General features: G+C 66.5%; 1 protein-coding gene across 2 annotated transcripts; it reads left to right on the top strand.

Moving 5' to 3' along the window:
• The first annotated feature begins 2,449 nt into the window (after positions 1-2,449).
• Positions 2,450-11,792, top strand: MIDN (midnolin). 2 transcript variants are annotated; one of them, XM_079917610.1, is made up of 9 exons: positions 2,450-2,517; positions 3,731-4,358; positions 5,400-5,487; positions 5,695-5,757; positions 7,705-7,833; positions 7,917-8,222; positions 8,376-8,523; positions 8,752-8,997; positions 9,735-11,792. In XM_079917610.1, exons 2-9 carry the CDS (start codon positions 4,126-4,128, stop codon positions 10,010-10,012), a joined length of 1,491 nt encoding a protein of 496 aa, XP_079773736.1. In that variant the 5' UTR covers positions 2,450-2,517; positions 3,731-4,125; the 3' UTR covers positions 10,013-11,792. The 2 variants fall into 2 exon arrangements, with proteins under 2 accessions (XP_079773736.1, XP_079773737.1); XM_079917611.1 differs by lacking the exon at positions 7,705-7,833.
• The last annotated feature ends 3,492 nt before the right edge of the window (positions 11,793-15,284 follow it).

The raw sequence follows: 15,284 nt of genomic DNA, 5'->3' as shown, positions 1-15,284 counted from the left end.
CCAGAAGGTGACGGAGAGGCCACTCCTGGGCTTGTCATTGGCACGGGTGGGCTGTGTGGTCTTGTGTCACGATCTTATGCGAATGACTGTCCCGTAGCTGTCTCAGAGGCTTGATGTCTGGGGAGTCTCCAGGCAAGCTTGCGGCTCTGGGCGGTGTCCGTCTGGGGCTCGCTCCTTCTGTGCAGGTGAGGTCCAAGCAGCCGGCCCCCACTTCCTCAGGAAACCCCAGCTCAGCTAAAGCTGGGACAGCCGTGGGGTCACAGGTGCAGCCCCACTCCTCCCCTCCTTGTCTCCCGGCTTAGAGCCCAGGTCTTCGAGTTCCTGGACTGGCTTCTCATCTGTTCTATAAATAAGAGCAAGGACACAGTTGGGGGCTGGTGGGGGCTTGTGGGAGGAGACCCTGGACCAGTGGTCCCCACACCAGGGAACCTGCCTGCACCATCACCCCCTGAGGCCACAGCCCGGGGCTATGGGACACAGCCACACAGCTAGGACCCCCAGCATGGTGCAGGCCCCCTGGGGGATGTGCACGCCTCAGAGCCCGGCTTGGGGACACCTGCGCCCTGACAGCTTCAGGAACAGCCTGTGCTGGCCAGGCTGCGTCCTGGGGTGGGAGGCACCCAGGGTGGGATGGGTCACAGGGCCAGGAACCAGGGGTCATGACCCCTTCTGAGAGTGCAGGCCTTGGGCCTTGTGGGGGCAGGCGGTGCCCAAGGGTTCATCTCCTTCCCAGGAAGGGGTCCCCTCGTGCTTTGAGTGCGCTCACGGCCTGGGACTGCCCCCCATAGCACAGGGATGCTATGAGTGGGAGAGAACAGGCCTTAGGCTGATCTGGCACGTTTATCAACTGGGACTTGCAAAGCCAGGCAGGGGCCACTGGTCTCCTGTGTGTGTGACCCTCAGGGGCCCCATGCCAGGAGACAGCCCACTTCCCTGCAGGCAGACGAACCAGCCCCAGTGAGATCACAGACCCGTTGGAGGTCTCAGCTGCACCCCACCCAGCGCCACCTGCCCACCTGAGGGTCCCACCTGGCCTGTCCCTCCGTGAGCCCTCCAGCGTTCAGATGCTCCGGCTTCAGAGCGCACGGTCCCCTGTGCTGCCTTCCTGCTCTCTCTGCAGGCAGAGCAGGCCGGGCCCGCAGACCCTCAGCCCGGCCCCATCACCAGGTCTCAGGGCACTCGTGAGAGCCTCCGGTGCTTTGCGCTCACTTGCTTCTCATCTGAGCACTGTTCTGTTTATCTGGCAAACTCCTATCCGTGCCTCAACCCCAGCCTCCTGATCCCTCCCTCAAGCCCAGCCCTGACCCTATGGGGCTGGGAGTGTCTGGGTGTGCCTGTGAGAGGGTGGGGGGCCAGAGGCTGCAGGAGCCCTTGGGTGGGAGCAGGAGGCAGACCTGGAAAGGAGCACAGCCCTGGGAGGGGCCCCCAGGGCAAGGCTGGGGGCGGAGGTGGTCGGGTCAGATAAAGGGAGACACCAGATAAGTGGACAAGTGGCCTGGGGTCCCCCTCCTCTGGACAGAGAGGGAGGGACGACTGAGAGGGCCCTACCCTCAGCCAGGGTCATCCTTAGAAAACCCCTTACACAGGGCGACCTGTAGGGACACACCTGAGGACATGCCAGGCCTCTGCCTGTTAATGGCTGTGTGGTCTCAGTTTACTCACCTGTAAAATGGGTAGGGTGATTACGCCCACCACAAAGGCAGGATACCAGCAGGTGAGCATGCCTGATGGGATGATGGCAATATTGCCAGGCCTAGGTGAGGGCCCCACATCCCCAGGCTCCAGAGTGAGGTCTGCTGTGTTCTCTCACTTCATTCTACTGCCACCCTGCAGAAACTGAGGCTCACAAAGGTCAGTGCCCTACGGGGTCACAAAGCCCAGCGGGCGGTGACTGGATGCACAAGGCAGGCCTGGCGCTGGTGAATCGCTCCATAAATGCCCTCTGAGGTCACCGTTAAGGGATGTAGTTGGCTGGGCCGCCAGGGCAGCTGGCTGGGGCCCCCCCCACTGCAGGCAGGTGACCCCAGCCTGTTTTCCTGGACCGAGGCCGCTGACTCAGGCCCCCCTTACCGCTCCCCCACGCGGGCGCCCCCAGGCGGAAGCACTCGGCCAGAAAGGGGGCGGGGCAGAGAATCCAGCTGTGCACCCCGAAACCCCGTAGCACGGGCCGGAGTGCGGGTGCGCCCGAGTCGTCAACGCGGCCGACCGTGACCCCAGGTTCGTAGCATTCAAGGAGCGCCACCCCCTCCCCGTTTAAAATGCGAGATTTAGGGGGCGGGTGGCCCAGGCCCGACGGCGCCCCAGGGCCCTGGCCGGCAGGCAGGGGCGGGGGCCGGCCTGCGTCACCGCCTGCCCGGCCCCCCGCCCCCTGGCCGCCCAAACTCCACCCCGAGGGAAGGCGGCGCGGATAAAGGCTCGGGGGCCGCCCGCTCGGCCCCAGACCGGCTCCGCCACCGCGCACTCAGCCTGGACGTGGGTACACTCAGGACAGTTGGGACTTCGGACTTGCCTCTCCCGGTGAGTGGGGGGCGGGACCTCGCGGGCCGAGGAAGGGGGTTCTCACTCTAGGCTCTTGAGGGTGTCCCACTTTTCTTTGTTCTTTGAGCAGGCAGTGTTCAAAGGTGTCTCCAGCCCTGGGAAGCCCCCCGGGACGTGGAGTGGGAGGCACTCGGCGCAGCCAGCACAGCCCGGGAGGGACCTCTGCCCCCGCCCCGCCCCCCGGGCACTCCCCCTCCCCGAGAGTGACCTTGAGCTAGTTGCCTTTCCGGCCTCAGTTTCCCCGAATGTGAGGCCCCAGTCTCCTGACTTGGAGGCTTCATACCCCTAGCGAGGCTCCCACAACGCCCGCAGTCCCGTCGGACTGCCCCCGTCCCTGGAGGCCTCGGCGACCCCTCCCCGGGTCTCCGGGCAGCGCTCCCAGGTGGGGCCGGCAGAGGGCGCGCCGGCGCTGCTGACTCACCGCAGCCCCGAGCGGCGCGCGCGGGCGCAGCCGGGGACGCCGCGTCACGTCACGGCTCGGGCGGGCGCGAGTCGGGAAGCGGGCCCGGCCCGGCGGGACGGGGGTGGGACGCGAGGTGGCACCGGCGCGGGAGGGCCTCTCCGGCACCGGCCACGTCACCACGGCACCGGCCACGGGGGTGCAGGCCCCGCCCGCAGCTCCACCCCTTGCCGGGGCTTCACGCCTCACGGGTGGGGGGCACCCCGGACCGACCCTCCCGCGAGCGCCCCAGCCTGGGCTCGGCCACGAGGCGCGGGGACAGCGTCCAGCTTCCGCTAGCGGCGGCTTCCCGGATCGGCGCTTAGGGAAGGCCCCGGCTTCCTGCTCCTTCGGCGCGCAGCCACTGCCCTCCCCCACGGCGCGCCGCCCCAAGCCTGGGTCCCGCGCCCCCCGGGCCGGGCCGCCCGCCCTTTGTTGCGGGCCCGGGCCTTATGAATGGCCGCGGCGGGGCGGGGGTGCGGAGGCGGGCCAGAGCGGCGCCGGCCCCGCCCCTGCCGCGCTCCGCTTGGCCAACGGGACAGGGGCGGAGCGAGGGGTGGGCCCGCGCGGCCACGTGGGGCGGTGCCGCGGGGGCTCCCATTGGCCGGCCCGTGTGGCCGACTGGGCGTTCAGCACGTGCTGATTGGTCGGCGCGGGCCGGCGGAGTAAGTAGTGAATGGGAGGGGGCGGAGGCCCCGCCCTTCGGGACGTTGATACATTATAACTTTTTTTTCTTGTTACTTTCACCCCCAGATCCTCCGGCGGCGACGGCGGCGGCGGCTGTTGCTAAGGGAGGGGACGCGCGGGGAAGCTCGGCCCGAGCGGCAGACGGCCCTGAGCGCGGCCGGCTGAGTGGCGCCCCCTCCTCCGGGACCCTTTCCCGCGCCCGCCGCCCTTGAAAGGAGCTGAGAGTGTAGTCCCCACCCAGGAAGGTGCCCCGACGAGCCGACGCGACTCCGGAGCGCCACTCGGATTTTTGATTCTTGATTCGCCTTCCGCTCCTGGGACCTTCTCGAAGGGAAAGCGCGCTGCCCCCCGCCCTCAGGGGCCCCGAGGACCCCTGTTTGGGGAGCCCCCCCGCCCTGCCCGGAGGCGCGGCAAGAATTGGCGGCGCCCCGCGGACTCCAGCCCCCCAGCGCGGGCCGGGGATGGAGCCGCAGCCCGGCGGCGCCCGGAGCTGCCGGCGCGGTGCCCCCGGCGGTGCCTGCGAGCTGGGCCCGGCGGCCGAGACGGCGCCCATGAGCCTGGCCATCCACAGCACGACGGGCACCCGCTACGAGCTGTCGGTGCCCCCCGACGAGACGGTGGAGGGGCTGCGCAAGAGGCTGTCCCAACGTCTCAAAGTGCCCAAGGAGCGCCTGGCGCTGCTCCACAAAGACACGTAGGTACCGCGCGCCCCCAGCCCCCGCGCCCCCCGGGCCCGCCGCCCCCTCTGGCCCCGGCCCCGGGGCGGGAACAAAGAGCGCGCCGCTCGGGGAAGGAAGGGGGCGGCCAGACGGGGGGCGGGGGCGCGCCGCGCGCTCTCGGGCGCCCTCTGCTCGGCCCTGCCAGTCTTGGCCCCCTCCCCCGCCCGGGGTCGCTGCACAAAGGCGGCTGCGAGGGCGCCTCGGGTCGGGCTTAGGCGGCGTCCCCCACCGGAAGGCAGGAGTACGGGGCGGCGCGGGGGTCACAGCTACGGGGGTGGGGGGCGCGGCGGCTGCCTCCTCTGCCTGCGACCCGCCGGCTTCCGCATCTGCTCGGCGGCCCCCTCTGCGTCTGGCTGCCTCTCCCCCCACTTGCGTCTCTCTGCCCCCCTTTGTTCTCGCCACCAAGCCCTTCCCGCAGTCTCCCCCTCCTCCCCCGCCATTTAAATCGCCTCCAAGCCGGGAGCCCTCCCTCCGCGGGCCTCTGGGGACACGCAGTGTCCATCCCCAGCGGAGGGGCCCCGGTGGGGGAGGGGCGGGAGGGGGAGGGTCTCCTTTGTCTGAGCGGCGGCCGCGGCGGCGGCCTGCGCCAAGGAGGGAGGGAGGGAGGAGGGGAGGCCCGCCCGGCGAAGCCCGGAAAGGCTAAGCGCTTGGCCCGCAGGGACAGCCCAGGCCCCGGTGGTTGAATTACAGGGGGGCGGCCCCAGGGTTGGGGGAGGGTGCCAAGGGACTCGCTGGGCCTAGATGGTGAAAACGTGCCTCGCTGAGGCGCAGAGGGAGTGCCCCCAGTCCAGAGTTGGGGTTCCTTGGAAGAAGGGATCTGCACCGTCAGCAGGGGCTCCCAGGGTCTGACCTCAACCACGCACACACTCAGGTCTCTGGATCTGGAGACCAGGAAGGGGTGGGGGTGATGGACGTCTGTCTCTACCTCACGAGCCCAGCCCTCCCCCGCGGACTCCGCTTCCGAGCCCCTGCCTTGTCTCGGTGTAGCCTCACCCTCTTCCTTCCTCCCCACTCAGCCGGCTCAGTTCGGGGAAGCTGCAGGAGCTCGGCGTGGGGGATGGCAGCAAGCTGACGCTCGTGCCCACCGTGGAGGCGGGCCTCATGGTAAATGGCTGGGGCGGTGCGCCTCGAGGCCCCGCACTGACAGGCAGCCCCCTCCCCTGCGAGCGCAGTCCCCTCCCCTGCCAGCACAGTCCCCATCACACACTGGACCCCTTCCCCTCCGGGCCACCCACCCCACCCATCAAGCGGGGCCCTCCCAACCCCGGTGCTCGGGTGCGCCCTCAGGGTCTCTTCTTCCTCTCTCTGTAGTCTCAGGCCTCCAGGCCAGAACAGTCTGTGATGCAGGCCCTCGAGAGCTTGACTGAGACCCAGGTAAGACCCGCGCCGGCCCCCTCCTGGCCCTTGGGGGCAGCAGGCCCAGTGCCCGGCCACTCTGGAGGGCCTGGGGGTTGTTTGTGCCCCCAGCAGGCCTGTGAGGAGGGGAGGGGACGCGCCGCTCCGCCTTCGTGCCAGCTTGGCCTGGTCACCCAGCTTCCTATTCCTCCTCCCCGCCCCCCCAGCACTCACCATCTGACCTTGAGAGCCTTCTCTCCCACGGTGGCCGCCATGGGGGAGGGGGCCTAGCTTTCACAAGCCTGCCTGCGGGGTGACCTTGGCCCATGCTCCCACACCACCGGGCCTGCGTCCCCAGCCTCACCAGCCGTGCCGAGGCACTCTCCCCCCTGCCCCACTGTGGTTTCCCCAGAGCGACCTTTTTAACATTTCTGATGGGGGGGGGAGGGATGGGACTGAGTGATACTCTTTCCGCCTTTCGTGACCCCATTGCGAGGGGTGGGGAGTCACCCCTCCCCCTCCTCCCTCTACCCTTTGTTCTCTGCCCCAAAAGGGGGAGGGGGCAGGGGCGCGCAGCCCCTGGGGCCAGCACAGACCAGACAGGATGTTAGGGAAATATTTAGTAAGTGCCGGGAGGGCGACGAGGAGGAAGGCTGGGGCTGGCCCACACTGGGTTCCCGGTTTTGTTGCAGGTTTTTTCTTTCCTCCTCCTTTCCTCATTTTTCTGGCAGCAGGGCCCTCCTCCCAGGAGGGTGACACAGGCCTCAGCTATCTGCCCGCTGCCAGGGTGGGGGTGGCAGGTCCCCGGCCTCAGGAACCTGCTCAGCGGCTTCCCTTCCTCCTGCCCTGAGGCCCTTGCCCCCTCCCGGCGTTTAGCATCCTGCCCTCACCAGCCAGCTGGCGCGGAGGAGGGGGGGGGGACCCAGGAGCTGGGTGGTCTGCCGTCAGGAGGAGCAGTGGGGTGGGGGGAGAGCCAGGGTCCCTGGAGTCGGGTGGGGCTAGCGTGTGCTTTCCTGGGGCAGATGTGAACTGAGCTCCCTGCTCCTGGGGGGGCTGTGGTTGGCAGGGGGCCCCTGGGCGTGTTTGGTTCACATCCGCTGCAGGGTGTCTACGTCAGGAGGGAGATGGGAGGCTCTGGGCGGAGTGACTGGGCTCCCAGAGCTGCTTCTCCGCCTGGCACCGAGTCATGCCTGCCCGTTCACCCTCCCCTGGGAGGAAGTTGCAGGGTGGAGTGTGGGGGGGGACACCCCAGCTGCTCTTGGGAAGCCACCCCAGGCCCTTCCTGCAAAGGGCATCTCTGGGGCTGGGGAGGGCGTGTGCACAGGGACTGCGGGGTGGGGGCTGCGCTGGGCCCGCCTCCTTTGCCTTCTCCCCATGGCCCCCAAGCAGGGAAGGTTACGCCAGCCACTGCCAGCAGGGAGGGGGTGGTTCTGAGTCATCGCGGCCTGTGTCACTTCTCAGAAACCTCCGCCCCATCCCTGCCCGGGGAGAGCACGGCACTGGCCGGGCCCCAGAGGAGGGGTCCAGTGCAGATGGGGGTGGTATGCACCCCTCGCCCGCTGCGAAGGGGCTGCCAGACTGAAGGTTCATGTTTGAATGGGCTGTGTTGAAGCCCTGGGAAACTCGGGCCCCAGGGAACTGGTCAGGGTCCCCCCAGCGCCCGCAGAGGCAACGCCTCCCCCTCAGCCTCGGCCCCGCCCAGGACAGATAAATATTTATCTTGAGAAAGCAAAGGTTAGGACAAGAATTTGTCCAGGAATTTCGCCCACTCGCTGTTCCAGTGGCTTAGCTGGGAGGGGGCCTGAGCTAGGCCCCTGCAGTGTTCACAGGCGAGAGAGGGTGGGGTAGAGGTGTGAGGTGAGGGTTCTTTGAGAACAGTGATTGCTGGCTGGGCCCCGCCCCCTCTGGCCTCGGTTTCCCCTTGAAAGAACCAAGCTGGCCAGGGCGGGCCAGGCCCCCGTCTCACCCGCCTCTGTCCCCCCACAGCCCCCAGCGGCGCCCAGCCCGGGCCGGGCTGGCGGAGGCAGCTTCCGGAAATACCGATTCATTTTATTTAAGCATCCGTGGCACCGACAGGGACCCCAGAGCCCAGAGAGGGGCGGCGAGAGGCCCCAGGTCACGCAGCGCGGGGGGCCGGGCCGGGCCGGGCTGGGGGCACCACAGGCTGGAGCCCTGGGCTGACGGGCCGCTCTCTGCAGGTCAGTGACTTCTTGTCGGGCCGCTCGCCGCTGACTCTGGCGCTGCGCGTGGGTGACCATATGATGTTCGTCCAGCTGCAGCTCGCAGCCCAGCACGCCCCACTGCAGCACCGCCACGTGTTGGCTGCCGCCGCTGCTGCCGCCCGTGGAGACCCCAGCGTGACCACCACCCCTGTGTCCTCTCCCTGCCGGCCAGTGTCCAGTGCCACCCGCGTCCCCCCAGTGCCCACTGGCCCTGCGCCCACGTCCTCCCCTGTCACGGCCGGCTCCTTCCGCTCCCACTCGGCCTCTGCCACCTGCCCCGAGGTGAGTCTGGGGGAGGACGTGGTGGGAGAACGTCAGAGCCCTGGATACGTCTTTTGTATCAAGGGCCGTCCCCAGACCCTGGGCTGGTGTTGGTCTGGTGGGTGATCCCCTGACCCTGAACCCCAAAGCTCATGTGCCTCCCTCCCCCATCAGCAGATGGACTGCTCCCCCACCGCCAGCACCGGTGCCAGCCCCACGTCCCCCGCCGGGGGCAGCCCCACGTCCCGCTCCCGCAAACCTGGCGCAGTCATCGAGAGCTTCGTGAACCACGCCCCGGGGGTCTTCTCAGGGACCTTCTCTGGTAGGTGTCATGGCGTGCCCTGCGAGCAGTCACGTGAACCCACGCCAGGCATGGGACACACTCCCCGGGATCCCCACGCGTGTGCCCGGCCATACAGCAAGCCACGTGTCCTCATGGGTGGGTGCGAGCGCCTGTGTCACCCAGGGTTCCGCCTGCACATGTGAGACCTGGGCACTGCCGAGGCCTCACGTCCACCACTGGGGTCCTCATCCACACCCCTTCCCGCAGGTACGCTGCACCCCAACTGCCAGGACAGCAGCGGGCGGCCGAGGCGGGACATCGGCACCATCCTGCAGATCCTCAACGACCTCCTGAGTGCCACGCGGCACTACCAGGGCATGCCCCCATCGCTGACCCAGCTGCGGTGCCACGCCCAGTGTGCCCCGGACCTCGCCCCCAAAACTACCTCCTGCGAGAAGCTGGCGGCTGCGACCCCGGCCTCCCTGAGCCAGGCCCGCCTGTGCAAGCCCCCGGGTGAGTGTCCACCCCCACCCCACCCCGTCCTGGGTCTCTTAAGGCCCCTCTGTGCGCCTCTCAGAGCAGCTGAGCCGCTGGTGGCGGGGAGGGGGCCGCCAGCTGCCACTCGCCCTGCTTTGCAGGCGCGTGTAGAGAAGGGAGTGTGTGTGCTGGGGGCACACAGCATCTTTGTGCCCTCCCCGGGGGGGGAGTCCATCCTCACTTCCTCCTCGCCCCCCTCGGGCACCTTCTCCAGATGGTGCGTGGGGCCTCTGTGAATGGGCCAGTCAGGCTGAGGAGGGGGTTAGCTTCCCCCTCCCGCTCAAGGGCGGCCTCCGCCGCCCCACCACCACAGCCATCTCGTTATTCCGGATGCCTCCGGAGTCCTGTAGAACCGTGATGTGGGCCCCCAGGCCCGGTCTCAAAGGGGAAACCAGGGCACAGCCTGAGTCCTACCTTGGGTCACAGAAATAGCCTAAAGGGTTCAAGCTCCAGCTCATTTTTATGCCAGCCGTGTCCCCAGTGCCCGGCTCAGGCCAGCCCCTGCCCTCATGGAGCTCACAGCCTGCTGTTCAGCAGACGTGGAATTAATGACCTAAAGGTCCAGCAGACCCTCTTGACCCACTCACTCGCTGGCGGGAGCGTCCACAAGAGCTGGATCGGGCCTGATGCCCATCTGCTGGGGGTCCTCGCGTTTGGTTGGGGGTCTGGCCTCCAAGGGTCGCTCAGGGTCATGGTCACTGCCGCCTCTGCAGGGGACCGGCTGCGGCAGACAGAAAACCGAGCCACCCGCTGTAAGGTGGAGCGCCTGCAGCTGCTGCTCCAGCAGAAACGGCTCCGCAGAAAGGCCCGGCGCGATGCCCGGGGCCCCTACCACTGGCCGCCCAGCCGCAAGGCCGGCCGCAGCGACAGCACCGGCGGCGGGGGAGGCGGCGGCCCCAGTGAGGCAGCTGGCTTGGGCCTTGACTTCGAGGACGCCGTCTGGAAGCCAGAAGTGAACCCCGACATCAAGTCAGAGTTCGTGGTGGCCTAGGAACCCTGTCCCTCGCCCAGGGTGGCCTGTGAGCGTGGCCCCACGCGGGAGGGCCAGCGGCCGGCTGGTGCAGTGGGGCGCTTCCCCCTCCCGGTTACGCGGCCTTTTTTTTTTTTTTTTTTGAAATTTCACTTCCTACCGTGGTTTTCCGAACTCTCCATGGACTTGGGTTCCTGCCTCCTCGGTTTGGCTCACACTGCCCGCCCCTCCCTCCATCTCCCATCCTCATCCCCGACCTGGCCGGGTCCCTCCCGCCCACCTTCCCAAGCTCCAAATATGTAGCAGTCTTTCCAGATGGTTGAGAGCGGAGACAAGGAAGCCGCCCCCCACTTCCGTTCTGCCGCCCTCCCCACCCTTTTCAGGTTGAAGTCAAAAATGTAGATGCCTCATTATGCACTTTACAGACAGGGGAGGGGGCCGCGGAGAGGAGAGGCCCCCACCACAAACCCTGGCCCTAAAACAACTCGGCAGGTGCGACCTTGACCACCAGGGACTGTTTCTCTTCCACATCCGTACTCTTTTCTCTTCCTGGTCTCTCCTTTTCCATTTTTCTTTTTCCTGGGAAAGAAAAGAAAAGCCGTTTCAGGGGAGAGGCTGGCCAGAGCCTGCCTTTCGGTGTGGGCTGGGGTGCGTGGGGGGGGACCCTTTCCTGCCAGGAAAGGAGAGGGAGGGAGGGGTGGTGCCCGCCGCCAGCCTGCACCCCGTCCACGCACTGTGGGACTTCCTTCAGCGCTACCCCACCGCCCCACCCCGTTTTTCTGAGCTTGGGGTATTTATAGACTATTAATTTTCTGACTGAGCCAATAGTGGTTGGGAATCTCTTGAAAAATACGGAGAGCAATGGCTGGGGGGGCGGGCTTGACGCCCCCAGCCCTCCTTCCCCACCCAACCTGAGGGATCTGGGCCTGTGGACTGTGTCTGGGGGCCCTCCGGCAGCTGGGAGGGGAGGGGAGGGGGTGCTGAGCTGTGAAACCCCAGGAGGGGCAACGCTGTGTAGCATTAACCCCCTTGGGGGGGGGGGGTTCGCTGCTGGTCTAATTTGGACCCTCCCCACTCATGCCCATGCCCCAGGGGCATCCCCCAGGGCAGAGGGACAGACCTCTCCCCCCTTACTGGGGCCATTTCAGTGGGGTGGAGGGTTTTTTTCATTCACTTTTATTTTTTACTGATAAAGGAGATGTTTGGGCCCTGCCCCCCCACCTGTCAGTCTCGTCCTGGCCCCGCCCCTCTGTGCTGCGCAACACCCCTCGCCCTCTGCCTGCCCCTCCCTCCTAGATGAACCCCAGGTCCTCACCCTGCCCCCGATTATGTGTTTAAAGTTAATGGTTTCAGATGTGAACATCTTGTGTTAACTGTAGCTCTGTACATTTTTTGTGGGGGGGGGGGTGGGCAGGGAGGGGTCAGAGGATAGGGGTCAAGGATCTTTGTTTTTGTTTTCGTTTTTCCAAAAAAAAAGAAAAAAGAAAAAAAGGGGCGGGTTTGTTTTTGAAGCGCTGTCTTGGATATCTATTTAATGTGTGTTCTGATGGGGTTTTTTTTTTAACTATTTTTAAATAACGTCTGTGCCTCCGCTGGTCTGAGAGTGGAGGCCCCAGGCAGGAACCGCCCACCCCTCTCTGCCCTCTCCAGGGCCCCCCCCAAGAAAGCATTACCCACCCTCGGGGGGTCGGGCTGTGGGGTGTCCCAGCACCTTGCGGGAGTTTCCTGTATGAAAACATGAAATTGGAAAAGAAAACAGCCTCCACAAACACCGTGATTTCAAGGAATAAACAAAATGAAACGAGTGAACCTCCGGCCTGCTCATCTCGGGGGGCGGGGTGGTCTTGGATGTCACAGAGTGGGCTGAGTACGGTAGGGGGTGATCTGTCTCAGGAGGGTCGGGTTGGATGCTGGGGTAGCCCGCCACCCCAGGGAGTGGGAGGTGGAACGTGCTCCCAGGGCGCCCAGCGGGGGGAGGGGCGCGTCCCGGAACAGTTCCCACGCCCCCTCCCCGCTTTGGGGTGAGGGTGGGCAGGAAGCCGCCTGGCGGGGGAGGGAGGGCCGGCCACTTCCCGGTACCCAAGGCCGGAAGTCCTGCAGGGTGTGGGCATGGGGCTGCCAGCCTGCGTGCCCTGGGTGGGGCCTCTCCGTTCTAGGCTCTAAAGTGGGCTGCAGGGGGCTTCCCTGGTAGCGCAGTGGTTGAGAGTCCGCCTGCCGATGCAGGGGACACGGGTTCGTGCCCCGGTCCGGGAAGATCCCACATGCCGCGGAGCGGCTGGGCCCGTGAGCCATGGCCGCTGAGCCTAAGCGTCCGGAGCCTGTGCTCCGCAACGGGAGAGGCCACAACAGTGAGAGGCCCGCGTACCGCAAAGATAAATAAATAATAAAGTGGGCTGCAGGCGAGCCCAGGGACTCAGTCTCCAGGGAGACCTGGCTGCAGGCTCTGCGCCACGGTTTCCCCAGCCCCAGAAACGGGGAAGCAGCTCCACCTGCCCGCCCACACGTGGGGGGCCCAGCCTGAGGAACCCTGACCCGAGCCCCCCCCGGGGTATGGCGCCAGGCCTCCAGAGCACCCCCTCTCCCTCCCACCGTCAAGCCAGGGCCTGGGGCTGGCGCTCGAGGCCTCCCGGTTTGGCTCCACCCCAGCCCTGCGTGGACTCCCTTCGGCCTGCCCGGCCTTGCATTCCAGCGCTCCCCATCCCTGACCATCGGGATTAAGCCTCCGGGCCGTGCCCTACCCAGGAACACCCCTAGCCAGCGCCCCTGCTTTGCCTGGGAACTTCCCCTGTCTGCAACTCCCACCCCTGCCCATCTGGAGCTCCCTGAGGGCCGGGCCAGGTGGCGAGTCCCACCTTCATCCACTTTGGGGCTGGGCAAAGACACACAATCACAACAACACTGAAGGTCATTTCACATGTATTTCCTCACTTAACGCAGCCACCTAAGAGAACTAATTACCCTCCCATTTGGTAGATGAGAAAACCGAGGCCCGAAGAGAAATACCGTTTGCTCCAGAGCACTGGGGTGATTGTTACGTTAGCGACCACCATCCCCGGGCTGATTTCTTATAGCCCAAGACCCTGCCCTCCCAAGCCTCAGTTCTAGGAGTCCCGCCCATGGGGAACGGAAACAGGTGCAGTCCCAGGAGTGTCCTGGGAGCAGCTTGCTAAGGCCTTTCTGTCCCTCCTGCCACCCTGTCACCCCCAAATCATCGCACGCCCACGCCAGGAAGGTAGGATACTCAGGTCAGGCTGATCCCTTCAGACCTTCAGGTCAAACGTACCCGCGGGCCCGGAGGACCGCAGGGTGGAAGTGTGGGTGGGACAGCTCAGGTCGAGCCCCCTGCCCACGCAGCCGGGTCCCCGGAGGTCAGGGCTGTGACCCAGGTGGCCGCTACAGGGCTGGGTGGGAGATGCGGAAGGAGGGAGTAGATGGCGGCACCCGCTGAATCACGGGGGCTGTGTCTGCATGCTGCAGAGCAGGGGGCACTTGGTCTACTGCCGGGGAACTCACTCCACAGGGCGCTGCCTGGCGCCCAGCCCTGGGGTCCGAGGGTCACAGCCCTGCCCGGGAGTCCTAGAAGAACTCCACCCTGGTTGGGTGCTGCGGCCATTAGCCCCTTCCCACTGCGCGAGCCTGAAACGCACACACCTGAGGCGGGGGCTGAGTGGAGAGGTGCCCAGCCAAGGGGTGCAGCGACCGGAAAGGCAGCACGCCAGGCCACGTGGGCGTGGGCAGCACGGAAAGGTAAACCGAGGCCCAGAGTAGGCAGGGGCCGCGGAATCACAGGGGGCGGGGACAGCCCTGCACCGCCCCCTCCCCCATTGAGGAAAAAGTTGAATGGGAGGGGGCGGCCCCCGGAAGCCCGCAGGGATGGAAACGCGGCTTCCATGGCAACGCGCCGCGAACCGGGCCTGACGTCACCGTGGGGAGGGCGCCCCGCCCGCCCCCGTCCTCGCGTCGGGCGGCCCAGGCCCCGCCCACTTCTGGGACGCCTCATTGGTGGCCACGTCGTTCGCTCTTCCGCACGCACCAATAGCTGCGCGGGGTTGTCGCCCGGAGGTGGGACTGCGGCGTGGCCCGGCTGAGTGCGCAGGCGCGGCGCGGCGCGGAGGCGTGCGGCCGTCCTCAGTTTGGAGGCGGGATGCGCGCCAAGGGGTCTGACGCCTGCGGCAGCTCCGGGACGGAAGAGGGGGCGTACCCGGGGGCGCCGCACGTGCACCCCCCATTCTCAGCCGGGCCATTGCCTGTTGCCCCCTCCTCACGACCCCGTGTGCGCGAGCCCCGGGCTGGGGGGAGCGCAGGGCGAGGAGCGGGAGGAGGGCACTTGGATTGAGGCCCTGCCAAAGGAATAGGACTTTGCCAAGGATAGGAAGAGGGAACTGGTGCCCCAGGTGGGGGGCATGGCGTGGCGTGTGCAAATGTCTGAAGACGTGAAAGCGGGTGCATTTGGGGAACAATTGGGAAGTCCATTTGGGGTCCTAAACCAAAAGGCGAAGGCAAGGACTCGAAAGGGGTGATTCCTCAAGTCTAGCTTGGGGGGGGATGAGATGGGAACCCCAGGGAGGAGGGGCGGGTGGAGAGGGCAAAGGCCAGAACACCCCAGGAGCTTTCTGAACGCTGTGCTTGGGCTTCGGAGAGGCCTGGGAAGGGACCGATGGGGCATTGTCTGAACGTGGCCTCTGGTTCACAGTGAGGTGGTTGGCAGGGGGGCTGCAGGGAGCTCGGAGATTTGGGGGAGGGGAGCAGTTGGAGACGCCTCTGTGCACCTGGAAGCCTACAAGCCAGGAGCCGGGACAGTTGGGGGCCCGGGGGGGCTTATGGCGGCAGGAAGTCCTCATCGCTGCCTGGCTGAGGCGCAGTTTTGCTGTGGCCAGGAGTCCCCTCTGAAAAGGCAGCAGGCCGCGGTCGGCGTAAACAGGGTCGCCTTTGCCGGGTGGCGAGGATGTGAGCAAACCTTTGGTCCGAGGTTAGCCCCTGGGGCTAGCCGGACGGGCAGAGAGCCCTGAGACTGATGGGGGTTGGAGCTGGCGGTGTGGACAGGTGTGGCTACCAAAGTGTGGAGTCCGGTCGGAGGCCTGGATCCAGGTGCTGGCTTCTGGGATGATGAGGCGGCTGTGGGCGGGCAATAGAAGGTCACTGGGGTCACGTCTTTCTGCTGGAGGCCAGAGTCCCCTGGGGGCGGCCAAATGGGTAATTGGGGCAAGCTGCACGGTTTTGAAATGTCAAAGGACGCGGTGAGGGGTGGCTGGGGAAGAAGGCAGGGAGGAGCCAGGCCCCTAGAAAGATGAGA

This window comes from Stenella coeruleoalba, assembly GCF_951394435.1.
Source record: "Stenella coeruleoalba genome assembly, chromosome: 3".
Taxonomy (NCBI): Eukaryota; Metazoa; Chordata; class Mammalia; order Artiodactyla; family Delphinidae; genus Stenella; species Stenella coeruleoalba.
Note: the sequence above shows the minus strand (reverse complement) of the source record. Positions and strands in the feature narration are given on the sequence as shown.